This window comes from Castor canadensis, chromosome 1 (genome assembly GCF_047511655.1).
Source record: "Castor canadensis chromosome 1, mCasCan1.hap1v2, whole genome shotgun sequence".
NCBI classification, from domain to species: domain Eukaryota; kingdom Metazoa; phylum Chordata; class Mammalia; order Rodentia; family Castoridae; genus Castor; species Castor canadensis.
Genome location: NC_133386.1, coordinates 167,643,436 through 167,663,276, shown reverse-complemented (window position 1 = coordinate 167,663,276; position 19,841 = coordinate 167,643,436). Strand labels below are relative to the sequence as shown.

General features: G+C 37.6%; 1 protein-coding gene across 1 annotated transcript; it reads right to left on the bottom strand.

The window, feature by feature from the left end:
- Nucleotides 1-205: 205 nt before the first annotated feature.
- Nucleotides 206-2,244, bottom strand: Fshb (follicle stimulating hormone subunit beta). Its single transcript, XM_020187017.2, has 2 exons — nucleotides 1,944-2,244; nucleotides 206-436 (listed from the first exon to the last, which is right to left on the bottom strand). Exons 1-2 carry the CDS (start codon nucleotides 2,100-2,102, stop codon nucleotides 206-208), a joined length of 390 nt encoding a protein of 129 aa, XP_020042606.1. The 5' UTR covers nucleotides 2,103-2,244.
- Nucleotides 2,245-19,841: the final 17,597 nt, after the last annotated feature.

Here is a 19,841-nt window from a genome sequence, read left to right as displayed (position 1 = left end):
AGGTCTGAGTGGTGACAGGGTCCTGGGTCCAGCACCCTCAGTCCTGGATCTCCCCTTCCCCTTCTGCCAGTATAGCAGAGATCAGTGAGGCCTGATGATCCCCTGGCCCTGTGGTCTGCAGCCTGGACACAATGCAGACACCCAGACATTTTGCATGCCTTGGTCCTTCAGGACAAGGGTGGTGGACTGAAATGATCATTGCTCTTCATTCTTTCATTTCGGTGAAGGAGCAGTAGCTGGGCCCCAGGCCTCGCACAGTACAGTCAGTGCTGTAACTATCACACTTGCCACAGTGACATTCGGTGGCCACTGGGTATGTGTACAGGGAGTCTGCATGGTGAGCACAGCCGGGCAGTCTCACAGTCTCGTACACCAGCTCCTTGAAGGTGCATGTCTTCTGGGTGTTGGGCCTGGCTGGGTCCTTATACACCAGATCCTGAGGAGTTCAGGAAGGAGAGAGTTAGGTCACAACATTTTGAAAGTTTCTATTCAGATTAGTCAAAATGACATACGGACTTAATACTTCACACTCTCATTTATTTATCCATTTATATATATGAACTCATAAATGACTTAGGTACTGTACCACATTTCCAGATTGTTTTAGAAATCTTAGAGAAAATATCACTTCTCTCATAATCCCCATAGCCATATCAAAATATTAACTACTACTTAAAATGTAAAGACTTTGAATTTCAATATGGAAAATATGATGTAAAGAGAAATATGATGTAGAATCTTAAGTTGACTTTTTTACTTAATTGGAAGCTATATTAATGGCAGCTTAAAACTGTAAACACTGCAGTTTAATTTCTCAGAAAAATATTTCCAAATATGTTACCCAGATGTATTTATTAAAAACTCAGAAAGATATAATGTGCATGCTAATTTTTATCTTAACATGTTTATAAAGGCTCTCAAAGATGTTAAATACTCTACTGCTCATAGACATTTCCCCTCTTAAAGGTTGCATACTTTGCACTTAGTTTCAAAGAATATATAGTTTGCATATGTTTTTTAATCCAGACAAACAATGTTTGTTCTATCACTTTTTAGTGTAAAATATATTTGCACAGCAGGGAGAAATTAGGGCTGTTGCTTAACTCATTTCAGTATCATGCTAACAAATATATATCCCCAAGAGATACAATAACTTGTGTAGTAAGTGGAGTTTGATCAAACTCATTTACCATTGAATAAAGTATATTTCATTGAAAAATTGCTATTTTCAATTTCAGTTTATAGAATGAAAATCTGCAGATAGCCAGGTGCTATGGGGAAAAGAAAAGAAAACAAGTGGAAATTGCTTCCTAAGTTGGATTAATGCAAGGAAGGTACACGAGTTCAGGCTAGTAACTTAATGTCTCTCTGTTTTGGTTTTCTCAAAAATATAAAGAAGGGTGTGGTTTGCTTCCAATAGTCTTCAAGTATTGATTATGCTCTCAGGTGGCTCATTGACTTTTGTAACCAAGCAAGTCTAAAAAGAACTTTTATAATGTGGTCTTTTGTGTCTTTATGTGTCTTGGAAACATGTTTCAGTAATATCTCTATGGTTAAGCTAAGACCTTAATTACAGAAATTGCCTTTTGGGGACAATCGTAGGTTTTTTTGATACATATTTTAATATGTATGTTTCCATGTTTATTTCTCTACATGTAAAATCTAGAATAGAGATACTTTGTTTATTAATTCTTTGGAAGTGCAGAGTTAGTAACATACCAAATTATCAGATAGATTTTAAACCTTTTCTAAATTCACCTAAATCCAATTCAAGCCCCAAACTGACATCATGCTCATTAACTCCAATCACAACATAGATACTATTGACTAAGGACTGATGGCTGTTCATTAGGATATATAAAGCATTAATAAAGGGTGACTCATTGGAGGTTGTCTCAGATGGCCCCTCAAAGCCCTCACTTCCAGAAAAGCATAGGACCTACCCTGGTGAAACAGTAGCCCGCACACCAAGTGGTGTTGATGCTTATGCAGAAACGACACTCCTCTTTCTCCACTGCGATGGTGATGTTGATCAGCTCACAGCCACTACAGCAGATTGCTCTCCAGCAACACAAAAGGGAGCAAAACAGAACTGACTTCATCCTGGGCTGAGAAGCAAACAATTAAGTCCTATTATCAGCAGAGAAATCAAATAATTATAATCATATGGGTGCTGACCAAACCAAAAGTAACTAGTCCACCTGTCCTCCCAATCATATTTTGCTTCAGCAAACATTTTTCCTTCCTTTTTCTTTACTTTTTTCCATAGAACAATATTCCTCCTCCATCATTTTTTTCTTTTGTGAAAGTGGAAACCACATTATGCTCAAAGCTGCAATATAATGATTTATTTAAGCAGAGCAGACTTAAAAAGTAGAGTATTATTGTTGACTATTTTAAAGTGATTACTCTGAAGCAAGTAATTGTGATTGTTATAGTTACCCATTCACTAACATTTTAAAAGATTAGTTTGGTTTTAAAAGCAAAGGAAAATATACAACAAAATTATTTCTTTGTTTTTATCACCTCTTAGATATAGTTACTTGTGTTTGCCCACATTTGCTAAAATTAAATCTATTTCAGAAGCCAGGAAAACTGGTCTATCAGGTCAACTGCTTAATAATAATGATAATAGCATATTAACCGTATTAAAGAAGCCAAGTTGAAAAGCATAGGTTTCCTATACAGCACTTGCAGAAAGCTCTAATTTGCTTTCCAGCTTCTGAGAAATAAGCAATTCCACAAGTAAGTTCTCCATTTTGCAGTAAGTTCTGGGACTCACCTGTGACCAGCTGTCTTGTCTGGGGAAAACAGTAGATTGAGTCAAGTCTCAGTTCACTTTTTATACAAAAATATGTGCAACTAATACCCTCTGGATTTATTGGGTATTAATATGGCCAGTGCTAACATGAAGCTTGCTGTAAGTGAATCAGTGTTTAGGTAGACAGGGAGATCAAGCTTTACTAAAATAGTCTAAATGTAGTAGAAAAGAAAAAAACAATGTTATCAGAGATGATGATATTGTACAAATTAAATTTGATATTGCAGCACACCCACTCCTTTACCTTGTCAAATTAAATGTGACTCTGGGTTTTTATTTTTTATCTTTGACTTGTGAAACTCAGAATCCTTTTTGCTTTGACCCTGTTGAGGAGGTTCATCAAAAAGATTAATAAATTGTTTTGAGAGCAGATTGAAGGCTGTGAGAGAAGAAAAAACAAATAGGAAACATTTCATGATCTGATTTCTATATAAATTGTGAACTGTATCTTTCTTTACTTCCCACATTCAGGTCTCCTATTCTTAATCCTTATTTTTCAATGCTTTAGAAAACATTTTTCTATTTTACTTGTAATTCCCTAAATATCTACTGAGTAGAGATCTATGCATGTAATGTTCTTTCTCCTGAAATGTCCTTGCTTTCTTCCTATCTCCCCCAAACCATCCCCGCCCCTGGAAAACTCCTCAACCTTTACCACTGAGGGGTATTTCACCTCCTAGAGTTTAGGATAGGTGGTAAAGAAGAGCTTCAATTTGAACTTTCTGTTTGTAATCATTTATGCACATTTTCTCCATATATTATGAACTCCTTAGAGAACAGGGTTGATTGTTAAACACATATTTACTTGTTAAGTAATGTGACTGGAGTAAAGGCCAATAGTGAAAATACTAGAATGTGATTTCAGAGGTGTAACAAATAAAATTATGTAGGACCTTTTAAGCTAATGTAAGGATCTTGGTTTTCACTCTTTGTGTGATGGGACTCATTGTAGAATTTTGAGAAGCAGAGTGATATAATATGACCTAGGTCTAAAAACTTCCTTCTGATTACTGTTCCCTTAGGGAACAAAGGTAAAACACAAAGATCCTATTAGGATGCTATTACAACAAGCCAAGTGAGAAATGATGTTTTTTCAGACCAGTCTGGTAACAATAGAGATTATGAGAGATGATATGGCTCTGAATATTTTAAGAACAGAACCAATAAAATTTCTGGTGGTTAAAGTTGAGTGTGAGAGAGTAAAGAGTCAAGAATGACTGTACGGATTCTGGTCTGAGTAACTGGAAGGATAAAGTTGTTATTAACTGAAATGGGATGGCTGAAGATTTAGTAAATTTGGGGAAAATATATGATCCTCACTGTGGACATGTTGAGCTTGAGGTGTCTATAATACATTCATGAAGATTCCTGAATCTGTATTTTAGGAGATTGAAGGTATAAATTTGTGAGTTGATGACAGGCATGTGCCTGGAAGAGTTTACCAAGCGAGTGAGTGTAGATAGAAAAAAGAAGGTTATAGAGTTGAGCCTGATTGTATTCCAACTAAGAAGTCAAGGACATAATGAAGGTTTTTGTTGCTGTTGTTTCTGAATAAAGAGTATGTACCAAAGAGGAGCCAAGTGACAATGGTGCCAAATGCTGTTGGCAGGTTAAATAAGGTAAGAACTAAGAATTGGACAATGCATGTGGCAATGTAAGGATCACTAGTGTCCTTGGTTAAAGACTTTCATTTGGACTGATGAGAACAAACCTAGCTGAATAGCATTTGTTTAAGTGATTGAGAGATGACTCATAGTGAATGTAGACAATTTCTTTCAGGAATTTTGTTACAGTGATCAGTAAAGAAATGAGTGATTAGGTAATGTAGAATTAGGGTAAACTAATTTTCTTATGATTTTTATTTTAAGGTGGGAAAAGTAAATGTAGATTTGCAAGGTGATAGGAATGGTTGAATAGAGTGAAAAATGACAATGTGGGAGAATTTCTGGAGTGCTCCTGAAGAGGTAATACATGGGTTTTAGAGCAAGAGTGAAGGGACTAGCTTTAGGTTGAAGCCTGGAGAACTTATCCCAGTATCAGGCGGTAAGCAAGAGCTTGATAGTGGGCAGAGAGGAGAGATGGGTACTGATGGTGGTGAGCAAGGAGGTAAGGTGGGTGCAGATGTTGGTGGGTGGGCTGGTGAGGTGGGTGCATATAGTGATAAGTGGACAGATGAGCTGTGATGAATAGGTGGGTGAGGTGGGTGCAGATGGTGGTGAGTAGACAGAGTTGTGGGTGCAGGTGCTGGTGGGTGGGAAGGTGTGGCGAGAGACTCTACAAACTGGTCTCTGAATTAATTTCATTTTCCCAGGAAATTAGGAAGTAAGGTTATTATTTGAGAGTAAGGATGAGGCTGTTGCTGAGTGTTTGTGGAAATATTTCTAAAGGAATGCTAACATTGGTGTAACTTTTGGGAATATCTTATATTATGAAATAAACTCTTCATGTTACATAACATATATTCACAAAGTGTATTTGTGTAAATGTATATGAACTTACTTATTTTAATGACTCATATATATGCAGTTGTATTAGCTCCTGAAGTATGCACTTAAAAATTATTTCTTTATATTGAGTACCTACCATGTCCTAAGCACTTAAATGTTTAAACATGCTAAATATGTGTTCACATATCTTTTTTTAATTCATATGTGCATACAATGTTTGGGTCATTTCTCCCCCCTTTCCCCCATACCCTCTCTTACCCCCTACCCCGCTCCCTCCCTTACCCCTCCTTACCCCTCGCTACCCGGCAGAAGCTATCTTGCCCTTATCTCTAATTTTGTTGAAGAAAGAGTATAAGTAGTAATAGGAAGGACCAAGGGTTTTTGCTAGTTGAGATAAGGATAGCTATACAGGGAGTTGACTCGCATTGCTTTCCTGTACATGTGTGTTACCTTCCAAGTTAATTCTTCTCGAACTAACCTTTTCTCTAGTTCCTGGTCCCCTTCTCCTATTGGCCTCAGTTGCTTTAAAGTATCTGCTTTAGTTTCTCTGCATTGAGGGCAACAAATGCTATCTAGTTTTTTAGGTGTCTTACCTATCCTCACACCTCCCTTGTGTGCTCTTGCTTTATCATGTGATCAAAGTCCAATCTCCTTGTTATGTTTGCCCTTGATCTAATGTCTGCATATGAGGGAGAACATATGATTTTTGGTCTTTTGGGCCAGGCTAACCTCACTCAGAATGGTGTTCTCCAGTTCCATCCATTTACCAGCGAATGATAACATTTTGTTCTTCTTCATGCTGCATAAAATTCCATTATGTATAAATACCACATTTTAATCCATTCGTCAGTGGTGGGGCATCTTGGCTGTTTCCATAACTTGGCTATTGTGAATAGTGCTGCAATGAACATGGGTGTGCAGATGCCTCTGGAGTAACCTGTGTCACAGTCTTTTGGTTATATCCCCAAGAGTGGTATTGCTGGATCATATGGTAGATCAATGTTTAGATTTTTAAGAAGCCTCCAAATTTTTTTCCAGAGTGGTTGTACTAGTTTACATTCCCACCAACAGTTAAGAGGGTTCCTTTTTCACATATTATCTTTACAATAGTTTTTTGAAGGAGTTACTCTTATTCCTCTTCAAAAGATAGGAAAAGTAAAGATAAGTGACCTACCCAAGGTTATACAACTTGTAAGTAACAAACCCGGGGTTCTCATTGAGGTCTGTTTGCCTCTAAAGCCAGAGGCTACTCACTGAGACATGCTGACCTCTGGTCTAAATTCTCATTAATCCTAATCTTTGGAGAGGGTCAAAGGTAGAAACCAACGAAAATTTAAGCAGCTGTTCTAATTGTTCATATTTATGCTACCATTCATGTTTAGGTCAGAACCCCAAGTAGACCTATTCTTGGCTGGGTCAGCAGGTCCCAGATAGTTCTCAATTCCAAGTCTCATAACTTAGTTCATCTCTTTAGTGTATTTCTTAATTAATGTCATGGTTTTTTCAGGGTTTTTGAAATATTCTACTGATAAAAACTTAGAGATTATCATATTTACCTTAGTATTCCTAACAGGAGTAGAGTTTATAATACACAATAGATATCATTACCTTTTCGTTGAACCAATTGAAAAGAAAATTACTCATTTCTCTCTATATTGTGCACATCAATAGCCTATTTGCTATCAAATGCATCCTTGGTCTTCCTCTGTTCTGCTTTCTCTGTTTTGGAAAGATGTCTGTGGGCTGTATTTCCCACACTGCTATATTAGCAGGTCTTTGCTTTCCTAGAGGGGATTGGAAAGTGAAGGGAAGGAAGAAGTAGAAGCATTGTTCTTCTTTTCATTTCACTTCCTGTTCTGGCAGTGACTATTTTTTCCCCTGGATCCAGATCCCATTGAACAGCTCCTCCTTGAGTAGTCCTAGCTTTTGTGAGAGAACCCTGCTGTGGCTTAAGCCTCAACTGGATGTCCTCATTTTCTGGTCTCTAGAAGACCCACAAGTGTCACTTCAGTCATGTGAGTAAACATGGTTAATCATTGTCACTGGTCTCTGGTTGACTCTATTCCATGTCTGGCTTCTCAGCATTTTCAACACTGGTTAATCAGTTAGTTTCCCAGATTCTCTGTTTTATCTATAAGGTTTCTGATTTCTTGACCAGAAACCAACAGATATACTTACCTTTATTTCTAGACCTCAAGAAATAAAACCTTCTTGGAGATTAGTATAATTATATTAATTAACTTAATATTTAACAAAATATTAAACATTATTCAGGGAAAACAGTTAAATTCTCCTTTATTGGATTGAAGCACCTCTACACTTTCCAAAATCACATGAATCATTTTCCTTCTCTTTAAGGAAAATATGGTTCTATTCCTTTTGCCTGATACATGTATCTCATTTCCTTTTCATCTTCAAGACTTCAGCAGCTAGACCTAGTTTCTTCTAGAAGGCATTCACTCTCTTTGCCTTACACAGTCTTAAATGTTTATTCTCAATCAAGTATTTTCTGTTTTGTGCTTCCTTAGTTCCCAGTACCTGTCTCAATGATGACACTCATTATATTTTGAATACTCAGCAGACTTCTGAGAATCGTGCTAAACCAATGTCCTCAACTGTTGGAGGATCTTCAGAATTGCAGAACATAGACTGTATGCATGTACATACATATATGTCTGTGTTTTTGTTTTATTTATAAAGATTTTTCCTAAATAATTCCTTTATGTTTGAGTTTAAAATAGGAAATTAACTGTGTTCTACTTCTATAGTCTGATATCTTTTTCCTCCTTTCCCTTTGCTTGTGTGATATGTGTTTTGTAATATAGAGTTTTAAAATGTTTAATATATTTTGTTTTTAATTATCTTATTTGTTTCATTAAATTGTTTTAATTATTTAAATTTACTCATGTTATTTAAGCTACAAAGTAATAAATAACCTTGAAAGTAATAAATAACCATAAAGAGTGCCAAATGTTTATTGTTTCCACCCCATCAAGTAATCTAGCCACAATAATATAGACCTTTGTTGTACAGTATGGCAGTCACCAATCAGGCTGTTATGCACTTGAAATTTGGCCAGTACAAATTAAGGTGTACTATTAAGTATAAAATATACTTGATTTCAAAAATGAAATAAGAAGGCATGTAATGTATTTTATTAAAATGTTTTTGTCTTCATTATATTTGAAATGACAGTATTTTGGATAAACTTCCTTGAATAAGTTTAAACAAAATATGTTATTTGGCCTGGTACAATGGCTCATGCCTGAAATCCCAGCTACTTCAGAGGCAGAGATTGGGAAGTTTGTGGTTTGAGGCTAGCCTGAGAAAATGTTAGCAAGATTCCCTTTCAATAAATAAACCAGTCACTGTGACACAGGTCTGTGACCCCAGTTACACAGGAGGCATAGATAAGTAGATCATGGTAAGAGGCCAAGTGGGGCAAAAGGTGCAAGACTATTTCTGAAAAATAACCAAAGCGAAGGGGCATAGCTCAAGTGGTAGAGACCTTCAGTTCAATCTCAGTACCACCAAAAAAAAGTGTTAAGTTGAAATCAGAACCATTCCTTTTTATTTTGGCCTTACATTAAAATGTGGCAACTAGATTTTTAAATAATACAATGGTTCATGTTGTATTTCTATTAGACAGTTCTGGCATAGAAGTTTCTGGCTGAAGAGTAAATTTGCAGAGGTCACAAGATCTACTTACTAGTCTAATATCTGGTCCATGTGTATTATACATTGGCAGCTTAGGTCAACTGATATAATTGTGAAAATAATAAAGTGAAAACCCTGCTGGTTGCCAATGCTTGCTAATATAAAGACACAATAATGTGCATGATGTTTTTCAGTGAAAAGGTAAGGAGGGTCAGTCTTCATATTACCAGGTAAATTTGTTCTCATTTATTGGGGCAGTCAGATGGAACATTAAATTTATTTCATCAGATGAGATATTGGAACAACAAAACAAAATCAGATGCTCATCTCTGTTCTTTCCTCAGAGCAAGGTATAGAAAGTGGTATAGAATTCTGGTGATAGGAGCTATTTTAAAAGCAGTAATAGCCCTTAATATTCCATGGTATTATACAAGTAAGAAGTCAGTACACTTGGTATCAATCAAGTGACAATGCTTGAAGCTAAAAATATTTTGTAAGCCTTATGGCAATTGGGTTTTGATAGAGTAAGCATTCAGTAAATAGTTATGAATTTGATTTTATTTTGATGCTGGTTGGCAGGTTTGTAGGAACTAAAACCCACAGCACTAAGAATGCTGTGTACACTTATACTTGATATGAGCTATCCTGAAAAGATAATAATCTATTGATGGATCAGCCTATCGATGGATGGTAATCTATTCATCAATCCATCCTCAGCACACAACACAAATGCCAATCAGTTGCTTTTATACCTCTTTGCTTTAGGAATGAAGGTACATCTTACTTATATGCTTGCACACACAGAGAGACACAGATAAGAGCCTAAAATAATGGTTTGGAGTGATTTCACATATTGAAGCTCATGCATGTCCTTAAAGGAAGATATCGTTGTCCTCATTTTAGAAAGTGCAAATATTTATTGAGCATTTATTCTGTAGCAGTCACTGTGCTGAATGTTTGTATGTGTTACACCATTGGGTATTCTCAGCAGCCTTAAGAAGTACATATTGTCATTAGACATTACTAAAAATGAAGCGTCAAAGACATGCATTAAGCTGCCCGATGTCAGTCATAGCATGTAAGTCCAGAGCTTCAGCTCTGAACCCCAGCATGCCCTGCATTGCTTACATCACACAAGTGTTTGTTAGACAGACTGCCTGAGTACAAGAGAAGCATCCAAGGACTGAAAGGCATCATCATTACTGTTCAACATCAACATGATGTGTTTTCTTAAATTTTGGGTAAGTCCTATCAATTCCTTCACCAGAGAGAGAGAACTAATTAGGGAGATGGAATAAACAAATCTTAGGAAGAAGATGGAAGAAAAAAGGTAAGGAAACCATATAATGTATCGTTAATCTGAGGAGACTTGTTAGAAAGCTAGACACTAAAGAAAAATTAGTTGACTTTTATTGAACATAGAAGTGCTCAGCCTTTTTATGTGTATTATTTAAGTTCACTTAATCCTTACAACTATGAAATAAAGTACTATAATCATCTCCATTTTAGTGGTAAGGAAACTATGACACAAACGGTTCAAATATCTTTACAGAGTTCATGTTACAAATAATGGGAGAGCTTAAGTTTCAATTCATCTGTCTGATTCTAGAGCCTTTGCCTCAGCTTCACTGAGTTTAAACTCAGGGCCTACACCTTGAACCACTCTACCAGCCCTTTTTTTTGTGAGGGTTTTTCCAAGATAGGGTTAACTATTTGCCCAGGATGGCTTTGAACTGAGATCCTCCTGATCTCTACCTCCTGAGTACCTAGGATTACAGGCATGAATCACTGGTGCCTGGCTAGTCTTCATTTTTATCCACCATACCATTGTACCACTCTCATCTGAATAAAATTCAACCCACTTAGAGTAGATACATGTGACACTCCATGCCCTTTAAAGTGAATTTTAATTCCTTTACTGTATGCATGAGTATGTGTGTTAAGGGTTTTGCTATGGTTTGGATATGATTCAAGTCTGTCCCTCAAAACTTCATGTGCTACAAGCTTGGTCCCAATATGAAGCAGCTGAGATGGTAGAACCTTCAGGAGGTGGTTCTACTACTTCTCCTAGTATAAGGTGTTTAGTCATGGCTTGTGAGGGATTAATTCTGGTCTTTCCAGATATCCATCTTCTCATTGTTTTTCAACAATGACAGAAACAATAATAATGACATCAAAATTAAACACTCCAGGAAGTACCAAAACCAACCAAATAAATAACAACAAAAATGCTAGTTGATTTATAGCTGTTCTGCTTGTCCTAAGTGGCCAGGGTTACTTCCTTTAAAAATCAGAATTGCTAGAAGAGAAATAACTTCTTTTATAAACATCTAATCTCATATCTACTAATAACAATTACCTATTAGATGAAGGTTGAGGTACCAGTTTGATGCTGTGAATCTTTAGAAATATTGGCACTTTCTAGGTAATTTCTTTTTCTCTCTGGTAGACCAGTGCCCTCCCTGAATCACCAAATAGGAGACTATATACCTAGGTATGGTCCTTTCCCTTCTTGCCACTATCTGCTCTATGTTACTAAGAAACCCAAAATCTCCCATCAGAGATAATTATGAATGAGAGAAACACATGTTTATAGAAGACAAAAAATATTGTTTCAATTCTACTTTGCATTGAGAGTTATTTATGTTACATTTCAAAAATAGCTTTTACCTTTATTGTCTCACTTTATTCTGAATCAGTCCTTAGAGCAATCTTTCAGGATGGCAGGACAGACCTTATCACAATGATGCAGACAGTTAAGTCCTTGAATGATTTGCCTATGGGATACCTTGAGAGGCAGAATCATTTTAGCCCAGGAAAAAATGTAGCAATTTCAGGATGACAATGTGACAGAGACTGACAGTTTTCCCTTTATATCCATTCTCCCTCTATTTTCTATTTCTCTATTTCTCCCTCTATTTTTAGCTGGGCACATGATCTCTTAGAACAAAGATTAAATACCTCACCTTCCTTGCAGCAGGATCGACCTTGCTTTGAGCAAAAAGATGTACGTAGAATATTGTGTAGCAGCTCTCAGGATTTTTTTTTTGTGGTATCAGGGTTGGAACTCTCATGGTCTTGTACTTGTAGGCAAGCACTCTACCTCATGAGCCATGCCTCTAGCCATTTTGGCTGGCCTTGGACAGCAAGCCTCCTTCCTAGGCCTCCCACATACCTGGCATGAACCACCACTCACAGCTTGTTCTTTGAAACAGGGTCCCACTAATATTTTTTCCCTGGACTGGCTTTGAACCACAAGCCCTTTATCTCTGCCTCCCACGTACCTTGGATTACAGGCATAAGTCATCACACTGGCCAGCTCTCAGGGCTTCAGGATACATGTGGCAAGCAACATTTTCCCCTTCTTCTTCTTTATCCTTCATTCATACTTCTTGAACTGTATTTTCTCTTGGGCTAACAGGGGTGCACTGGTGAGACAGTGACCTGGAAGACACTAGAGTTGCCCAGAACTTTTCAGAGCAGAGCCACCAGACCCGCCCAGACTGCATAACTTAAGGATTTTACACAAGAGGGAGGATGATCTCTATCATTTTTGGAACCCTGTTACTTCTAGCTGAATGAATCAGATACATATGGTCAAAGACATTATCTCATGGTACAGATCCCATTCTTAGATTGAATGCTTATGATGATTGCCACTGAGAGTCTCTGGGGATCTGGGAATGCTTGGGTACCCTGAAATGAGACTGAGTTTGAATCTTGACCTTAAGATTTCAAACACCAAAAATGGGGAAACTGCCATCTTAAAGTTGCAGATTTTTGACTTCTAAAATAGATTTTAATTCATCTTTGGTGCAGAACTTTTTAGTTAGATGGACATACATGTGATAAGAGTGACTTTCTGTCTCCATTTCTTTCCTTTATTAAACTTTTTTTACTCTCCGGTGCTGGCAGAACAAGCAGTCTTTTTCACACAACCCATTGGTATGATGCTGTTAGAGACAAAAAAGCAGTATTTTATGTGCTCAGCTATGAAGAATTTGAAAACTCCAATCTTGAACTATGGAAAAGCCAAAAAAAGATATCTGTGGCTTTGATCTGGGAGAGTGGGGAAACTGCAGGCAGGAACAAAAGAGCAGGAAGGGGAAGCTGGAGAGGGTTCAGGGAGAGAGGATTTCTGCTGCTCATCACAGGTTGCCTGAGTTTGGATCCAAACCAAGAGCTAGGCATGCCTGCAATCCCAGCTACTTGGGAGGCAGAGGCAGGAGGGTTATGAGTTGGAGAGCAGCCTGGGGAAAGGTAACAGTAAGAACCTGCCTCAAAAACAAAGCATAAACAAAAGGGGATGAGGGTGTGACTCAAGTGGTAGGGCACTTGCCTAGCATGTGAAATGCCCTGAGTTCAATCCCCAGTATCACAAATAAAATAAAGTAAAATAAAAAGGGATCAGGAAATGTGGGGAAGTGTTTGGATGAATTTCTATGAAAATTGCTGAGAGGTGAATAAAATATTTCTTCCAGTCTGCACTATATCATCTATCCTCATGTCTGCCCTGGGCCATACATACAGTAAAACCTTTCTTATAAAATGGACATGTTTGTGTATGTGTGACCAAGGAATCACTTGGAAAGAAAGTAGCCTGAAGGTAAAGTGAAAACTTGGAAAAGTATATTTTTAAACCACTAGATCCAGACCATCTTGGGGAGGACCTGTTGCTTATCAGAATAAGACATATGAGCTCTGGTTTGGGGACTTGCTCCAGGAAGACAAAAGAACTATTTTTTGGGGGGGAGGGAAATGTGATAAAATATGGCACAGAGGTAGAGGGAGAGGAACATTTTCTTCCCTTAGCAAGGAAGTCAGCCTCCTTCTTTCTCATTCTAGCAGTTTCAGCTCCAACATCTTTGGTAAGAACTTCAGCATTCATATGACTGGCCTCATCCACAAAGGGAACTGCATTCAAGCAGCTCTACAAGATGTAGAGGTGGAGAGCCAGAAGACATTGTGGAAATGTGCAACTGGACCATTGATCCTTTTGTGGGACTCCTAAAGAGTTGGGGACCTCCTAAAAACAAGCATTAGAATCCTCACTGGGATGATGGGAAAGGAAGGAGGCCAAAAAGTCTGGGCATAGGTACTAGAATTAGGACTCATCAAAACAGCACAATTAGGTTTTTAAAACAAATGGAAGAGTGAGAAGACCTAGAAAAATGAAACACAATGTCTTATGGGAACTCATTGTGTGAGGAGCATATGAGGGATTGGTGTGGTTGACAACTCTGCAGCTGTCTGTGATTTTATATAGAGATGGCTACACATGCCGGCTAACAAACCTTGTAGATTAGCTTTAAGTTCCCTTTAGGGATCAGCACTCTGGGGAAACTCTCAATTTCCATTTTTAAAAGCAAAAAAGACAATAGAGAATCTTATTATTTAGATTTTAAAACAGGAGTTGGGGTTTTTATAACCCAAAACAAAACAAAATCTCTTTTGGCACAACTATGTCTTAATTCAGTATCAGTCTTTTCTTCATTCTCAGATCAGCATTTTTCCAATACACTAATAAAAGCAGTTTCAGTTAAGTACTTCATCTGAGCAATGTCTTTAGATGTGACATCCCTCCAGACCTTACTATTTTTAAAGGCACAAGCCTGAAAGAATAGTTTAAAAAAAGATAGAGCTTTTGTATGGGTTGGCACACTTAAGGATTAAAAAAGTGGGTCATGGGGCTTTTGAAGTTGGTGGGGAGAGAATATATTACAGTTATGTGTATCGTTCTGAAAGATGACAAGCAGCTTAAAGCTTAATTTTAATAAACTAAGTTTACCCTAGAATGATAAAAGATATAATATCTTGGTTTGATTTTTAATTTGAGCAGATAAGTTTTGAGATAATTAAGAGGATGCAGCATCAGAAACTGCCTGGATTTCATTCCTGTAACCCTCCTTCTGCTTCACCACACTGCCATAGACACAAAACATCCACAACTGATGCACAAGCAGTTCTTAGAAATTTTTATTGCTTTCTGAGAATCTTTCCAGTCATATGTATGGAGAGTCTTGTAAATGGTTACAAATGGCTCTTTTTAAGGTGATAATAGTAATAGTAATCACTATTTTGAAGAGACATGTGCACTCCCACGTTTGCTACAGCACTATTCACAATAACCAAGATGTGGAAACAACCTAAAATGTTTGTTAATGATAATAACTAGTACTTGCAATTTGACAAATAAGTTGATCTTTCCTATTCTTACCATGTACATAACCAAAGGTAACTATGTGAGATGATGGATATTTAATCACCTTGATTGTGTTAGCCATTTATCAATGTATCCATACCTCTAACATTGAGTTGTATGTCTTAGAGATATACAGTTTCTAGCAGTTATATCTCAATAAAATAAAAGTTATGAGAGTCAAAACACACTTTTAATAGATTTAAGAATAGTAAAGCAAATTTTTGTTTTCTTAACTTTACTCATGGTTGTCCCCAAAATGGAAAATGGCTTATTATAATCAGAGTGATCATTGCATATACCACTGCATATACCAAAATAATATTCTGTACTCTCAGGATTATTTAATGGGAACACTCCATCGTTGTTAATATCAAGGGTCAGCAAACTCTTCTGTAAAGATCCAGACAGTAAATATTTTGTGGCTTATATGATCTCTCACAAGGATTCATTTCTGTTATTATAGTGAGGAATCAGTCAGATATGACACATTAGTGTGACTATGTTCCAAAGTCCAGTAAAATTTTATTTGTGAGTCAATGACCCTAACTTATGTGCAAGCAGTTCCTTGTGAAGACTGGCAGTGGGCCAGAATTGGCCTGTGGGCTCTTGTCTGCACAGTTTTGGTCTATATGGTCCTAGTTGAACTTACAGTGATAGAAAACAACTAACAGCAAGGTTATAACCAGTTTTTCTCAAACTGTTGTCCCTGGGCTAGCAGCAGCATCTCTTGGGAACTTGAGAGATATATGAATTACTATGCTTTCACCTTGATCTACTAAATCAGAAACTCTGAGAGTAGGTAGTCTGGTCCAATAAGCCCTCCAGGTGATTTTGATTCTCTTCTGAGAAGCTACCTCAAATGAATGAATGAATCTCTCTCTCTTTCTCTCTTTCTCCCCTCCCTCCCTCCCTCCCTCCCTCCCTCCCTCTGTCTCTCCCCTTCCCCTTCTTCCTCTTTCTCTATCCCCATGATACTAGAAATTGAACCCAGGACCTTGCACATGCTAGCCAGTGTTCTACTACTTCAGCTATTTATATTTTGTTTTTAGGATACGGTCTTTCATACTAACTTTGCTTGGTCCAGCCTTGTATGATTCTCCTGCGTCCACCTCCCAAGTAGCTGGTATTATAAGTATGTACCATGATGCTTGACTCTCTTCTCTCTTGCTGTGCCTTCATTGTTGTATATTTTGTCTAGGACTCTGTAGTCTCAGCTCCAATTCTATATCTTTAAAATTTTAGCACTAGTTTCTAAATTACATTCTTATTATACAGCTTTTCAGATGAGGAAAATTTTGATTGGATTAGACCAGTTTATGGATGTAAAGAAAAATGACATTTTTGTTTGCTTAAGATAGCTGTACAAGGTGCTTCATTGTGAGATTTCCATGTGTATATGTATTATAACCTACATTGGCTCATCCCCTCTATTTTTGTCCTTTCTACCTTAGTCCCCTTCTTACTGTGATTTCAACAGGTTTAAAAATTCTATATTCATTCTTGTATAGGAAGTACATCAACCATATTCACCTTCTTAACTTCCTTCTTTTACCCTCCCTGTCTTGTATGTGATCTCCTCTTAGTGTAACCTGTTTTTCATAATATTTGTTTTAAGTACTTATTTGTGTGTATTTGTTTTAAGTCTATATTCCACATACTAGAGAAAACATGTAACCTTTGGCTTTCTGAAACTGGCTAACTTCATTACTAATGAAGTTGAACATTTTCTCCTTTGTTAATTTGTATTTCTTCAATGAATTATTTGTCATCTAATTTTCTCATTTTTAAATATGAGTGAAAAGATTGCATCTTTAATAAAGAATTTCAATTTTAACATAGCCACATATAAATATTTTCCTCACTATTTCCTTCTAATACTTCAATGTAAATAAGTTAAAATTCCATTTAGCTAGCCAATCATGTGCTAGCTGAAGAGAGTCATATTTGGTGTCTGCCCTTAGGAATCTTGCAGCCCGTTAAGGTAGACAAAGACATAATAATAGGCAAAAATGCAAGGTGATATGGGTTACTGTGTGCCACAAGGCTGTAAATTCACGGAGAGGGGAACAACTAATCCCTAGATCAGAGCAACACTCTCAGAAGATGTGCACCTATGTTTTCAGATAGGTTCATGATTATGTATGTTGAGGGGAGAGGTGGAGTGTGATGATCAAAGGAATCAAAAAGCGACCAAGAGGTCTGTTGAAAAATGAGGCTGGACAGCCTGAAAAGCACAATTTCCAAGTATCAAAAATGTGCCTGGAGCCAACTGTGCTTCTTCAGAAGGTGCTTAAGAGCTGTGGCTCTGCTTTTCACTGCTCCTGCCTCTTCACTGTGCAAAGATCTCTGTCAAGTAAATTGGAGAAGACAGACTACACCTGTTCAGCATGCTGAGCTCAGGTGCCCTCAAACCAGCTGCTGCAAACGTGTCACTGAAATTCCCTGGTGCCTTGTTGCTTGGATCTGGGAGAGGAGTCCCTGTCCATGGCTGTGGCATTTTGGAGGAATCCATTTAGCAGTTCATTGGAATTGCCCCAAGGCTCACCTCCAGGTCACTTATATTCTTGACCTTTCAAGTGAGTTGCAGTCTAAATTTCCAAGGTGAGACAAGTGGTGGGAAGCACAACCCAGAGGCTTTAATAGGCATTTGTTTTGACTGCTAAAAAAGCTGTTTGGAAAAGGATCAAAGGCAAGAGTACTAAAGGGCTGCAGAGAAAAATGATAAGTTGATGATAGTTTAGATAGATGGGGGTAGTGAGTAACAAGGAGAAGGGAAAGCTACACCCATGATTTGGAACCATCAAGAGGACATTTGAACAAACATTTAATGTATTAGAGATGTTAGTCTTAAATTTGATAAATATACTTCATGATCTTCAAGGATGGAGAACAGTTTTGCCTTGCTATTTCTTGAGCAATCAACAAGCATTTATGGGACAGAGAAACCAGCTCCATTCTTAACCCTGCTCATCACCACAAGAGTTATGCTTCATGAAGAAATATTTTTAAAAATATGAACTAATGTTTGAAGTCAGAAATTCAGGTATCAACGTTAGAAGCTGTTTTATTTCTTTTGTACATTGGAGTTCTGAGGTTTAAGACTTTAAAATTACAATGAGACTTTTTAGTTTCTTTCCTAGGAGATTTACCTCACCACAGGTGGCTGACACCAGGTGAGATATGGAACTTGATATTACCATCAGCTGCTCAGTCTTCCTGCTCTCTGGCAGGTGCAGCTGAACACACAGCCACCACAGCCTGGATCCTCACTGTGCTTACCCATAAATGAAATACGATGGACAGCAAAAATGATCCCTATTACTAAATCACAGATTCCTACTGCTGAGAGCACAGTTGCAAAATAACAAGAAAACACCCAAGTGCTAAATGATCCATTACCTGTTTGAGATGATAACTCTTATTTTGTTCTCTGACAACATATTACTCTTATCCAAAACCCTTTTGTTGAAGAAACTTTTCCCTTATTTTTACTGTCTCTATTTTGTTAGTATCCCTCACCTGTTTACTTTTAATTTAGACAATATGTCTTACTAGAATATTAGTCTATTTATCCTGCTTTAGATAGTTCATAATTTTTTGGAATAAAGTCCATTTTTGAAATAAATTCAGTTTTTTACTGGTGGTATTCTCTCTAAATCAAGCCCTGTAGGCCTGGACCAACACTGAATACACTTGACAAAGTCTTGACCTTGAGAGAAGTTCTGAGAAGTACAAACAGGGCAAAGACTGAGGGTGAGGTTTTGAGCAGTGCTATTTGATTCTATAAATCTGGAGCTTCTAGACAGCAGCTGTCCTCTCTTAGAGAAGAAAACTGTTTTGGGAGCAGTAGGTCAGGACTGAGGTCAGGACTTTCCTGACAGACTTGGGGTCTGAGAGGCACTGTTGATAAAGGAATGAAGAACTGGATGTGTCAGACAGAGGTGGGGAGCCTTTTGAGACAACCTATCCCATATGTCAAATTTCTGCCTGGTAAGTCTCTCCTTTTTCTCAAGGAGAAGACATGAGCAACGTCTTAATCCATTATGGTCTCTTTGCCCATTCAGTCCCAACACTTCCTCAGCATCCTTCTGAGTCAGCGCTCCAGACAGGTGACCACTTTGGCCAACTTAGAGGTGACTGTGCAGACTCCATAGAGAATGGTTCGTCTCAGCTTTAGCTGTTTGGTTCTTTAGGGTCTGCTTAGCATTGAGCTAAGGCTGTGCTCTTTTCTTATAACTCCTTCCCACTGCCTGAGCAGGGTGATGATGAAGGGCTTGTTCAGTCACTCTACTCATCTCTTGCTACCACAATGTAAGTCAGAATGTTAGTGTATATGTGGGAAAAGATGGGTCCATTTATATTTTTTTCTCTGATATTTCTAAGCCACAGTATGTTGCCTAGTACCCAACAGAGTTTGGCTATAGAATAGAGGAAACATAAACATCTTAGCATCTCAACTGAGATGGATGCTGGGAACATGGTAGAAAAAAATGATGGTTTATTGTATGTGGCTCAGTGATTGTAGGATATGGGATCTATGTGACATTGGAGGAGGAAATCTATAGGTCATAAAAGCTATCTGTGATTTTTATAATTTTGAGCTTTCTCTAGATTCATTCTGTATTAGGCTGGTTGGTGTGCCCTTGTGAAAGAGTATATAGCAATTAATTCCAATATATATGATTCTATGACTCAGTTCTGTAGATTTATACTC

Bases quoted from the DNA above. Each gene is read 5' to 3' on its own strand.
- Fshb (XM_020187017.2), bottom strand. From the start codon at position 2,102: ATGAAGTCAGTTCTGTTTTGCTCCCTTTTGTGTTGCTGGAGAGCAATC. The intron at 437-1,943 runs GTAGGTCCTATG...TGAACTCCTCAG, and splicing joins CGGGCTACTGTTTCACCAGG to GATCTGGTGTATAAGGACCC.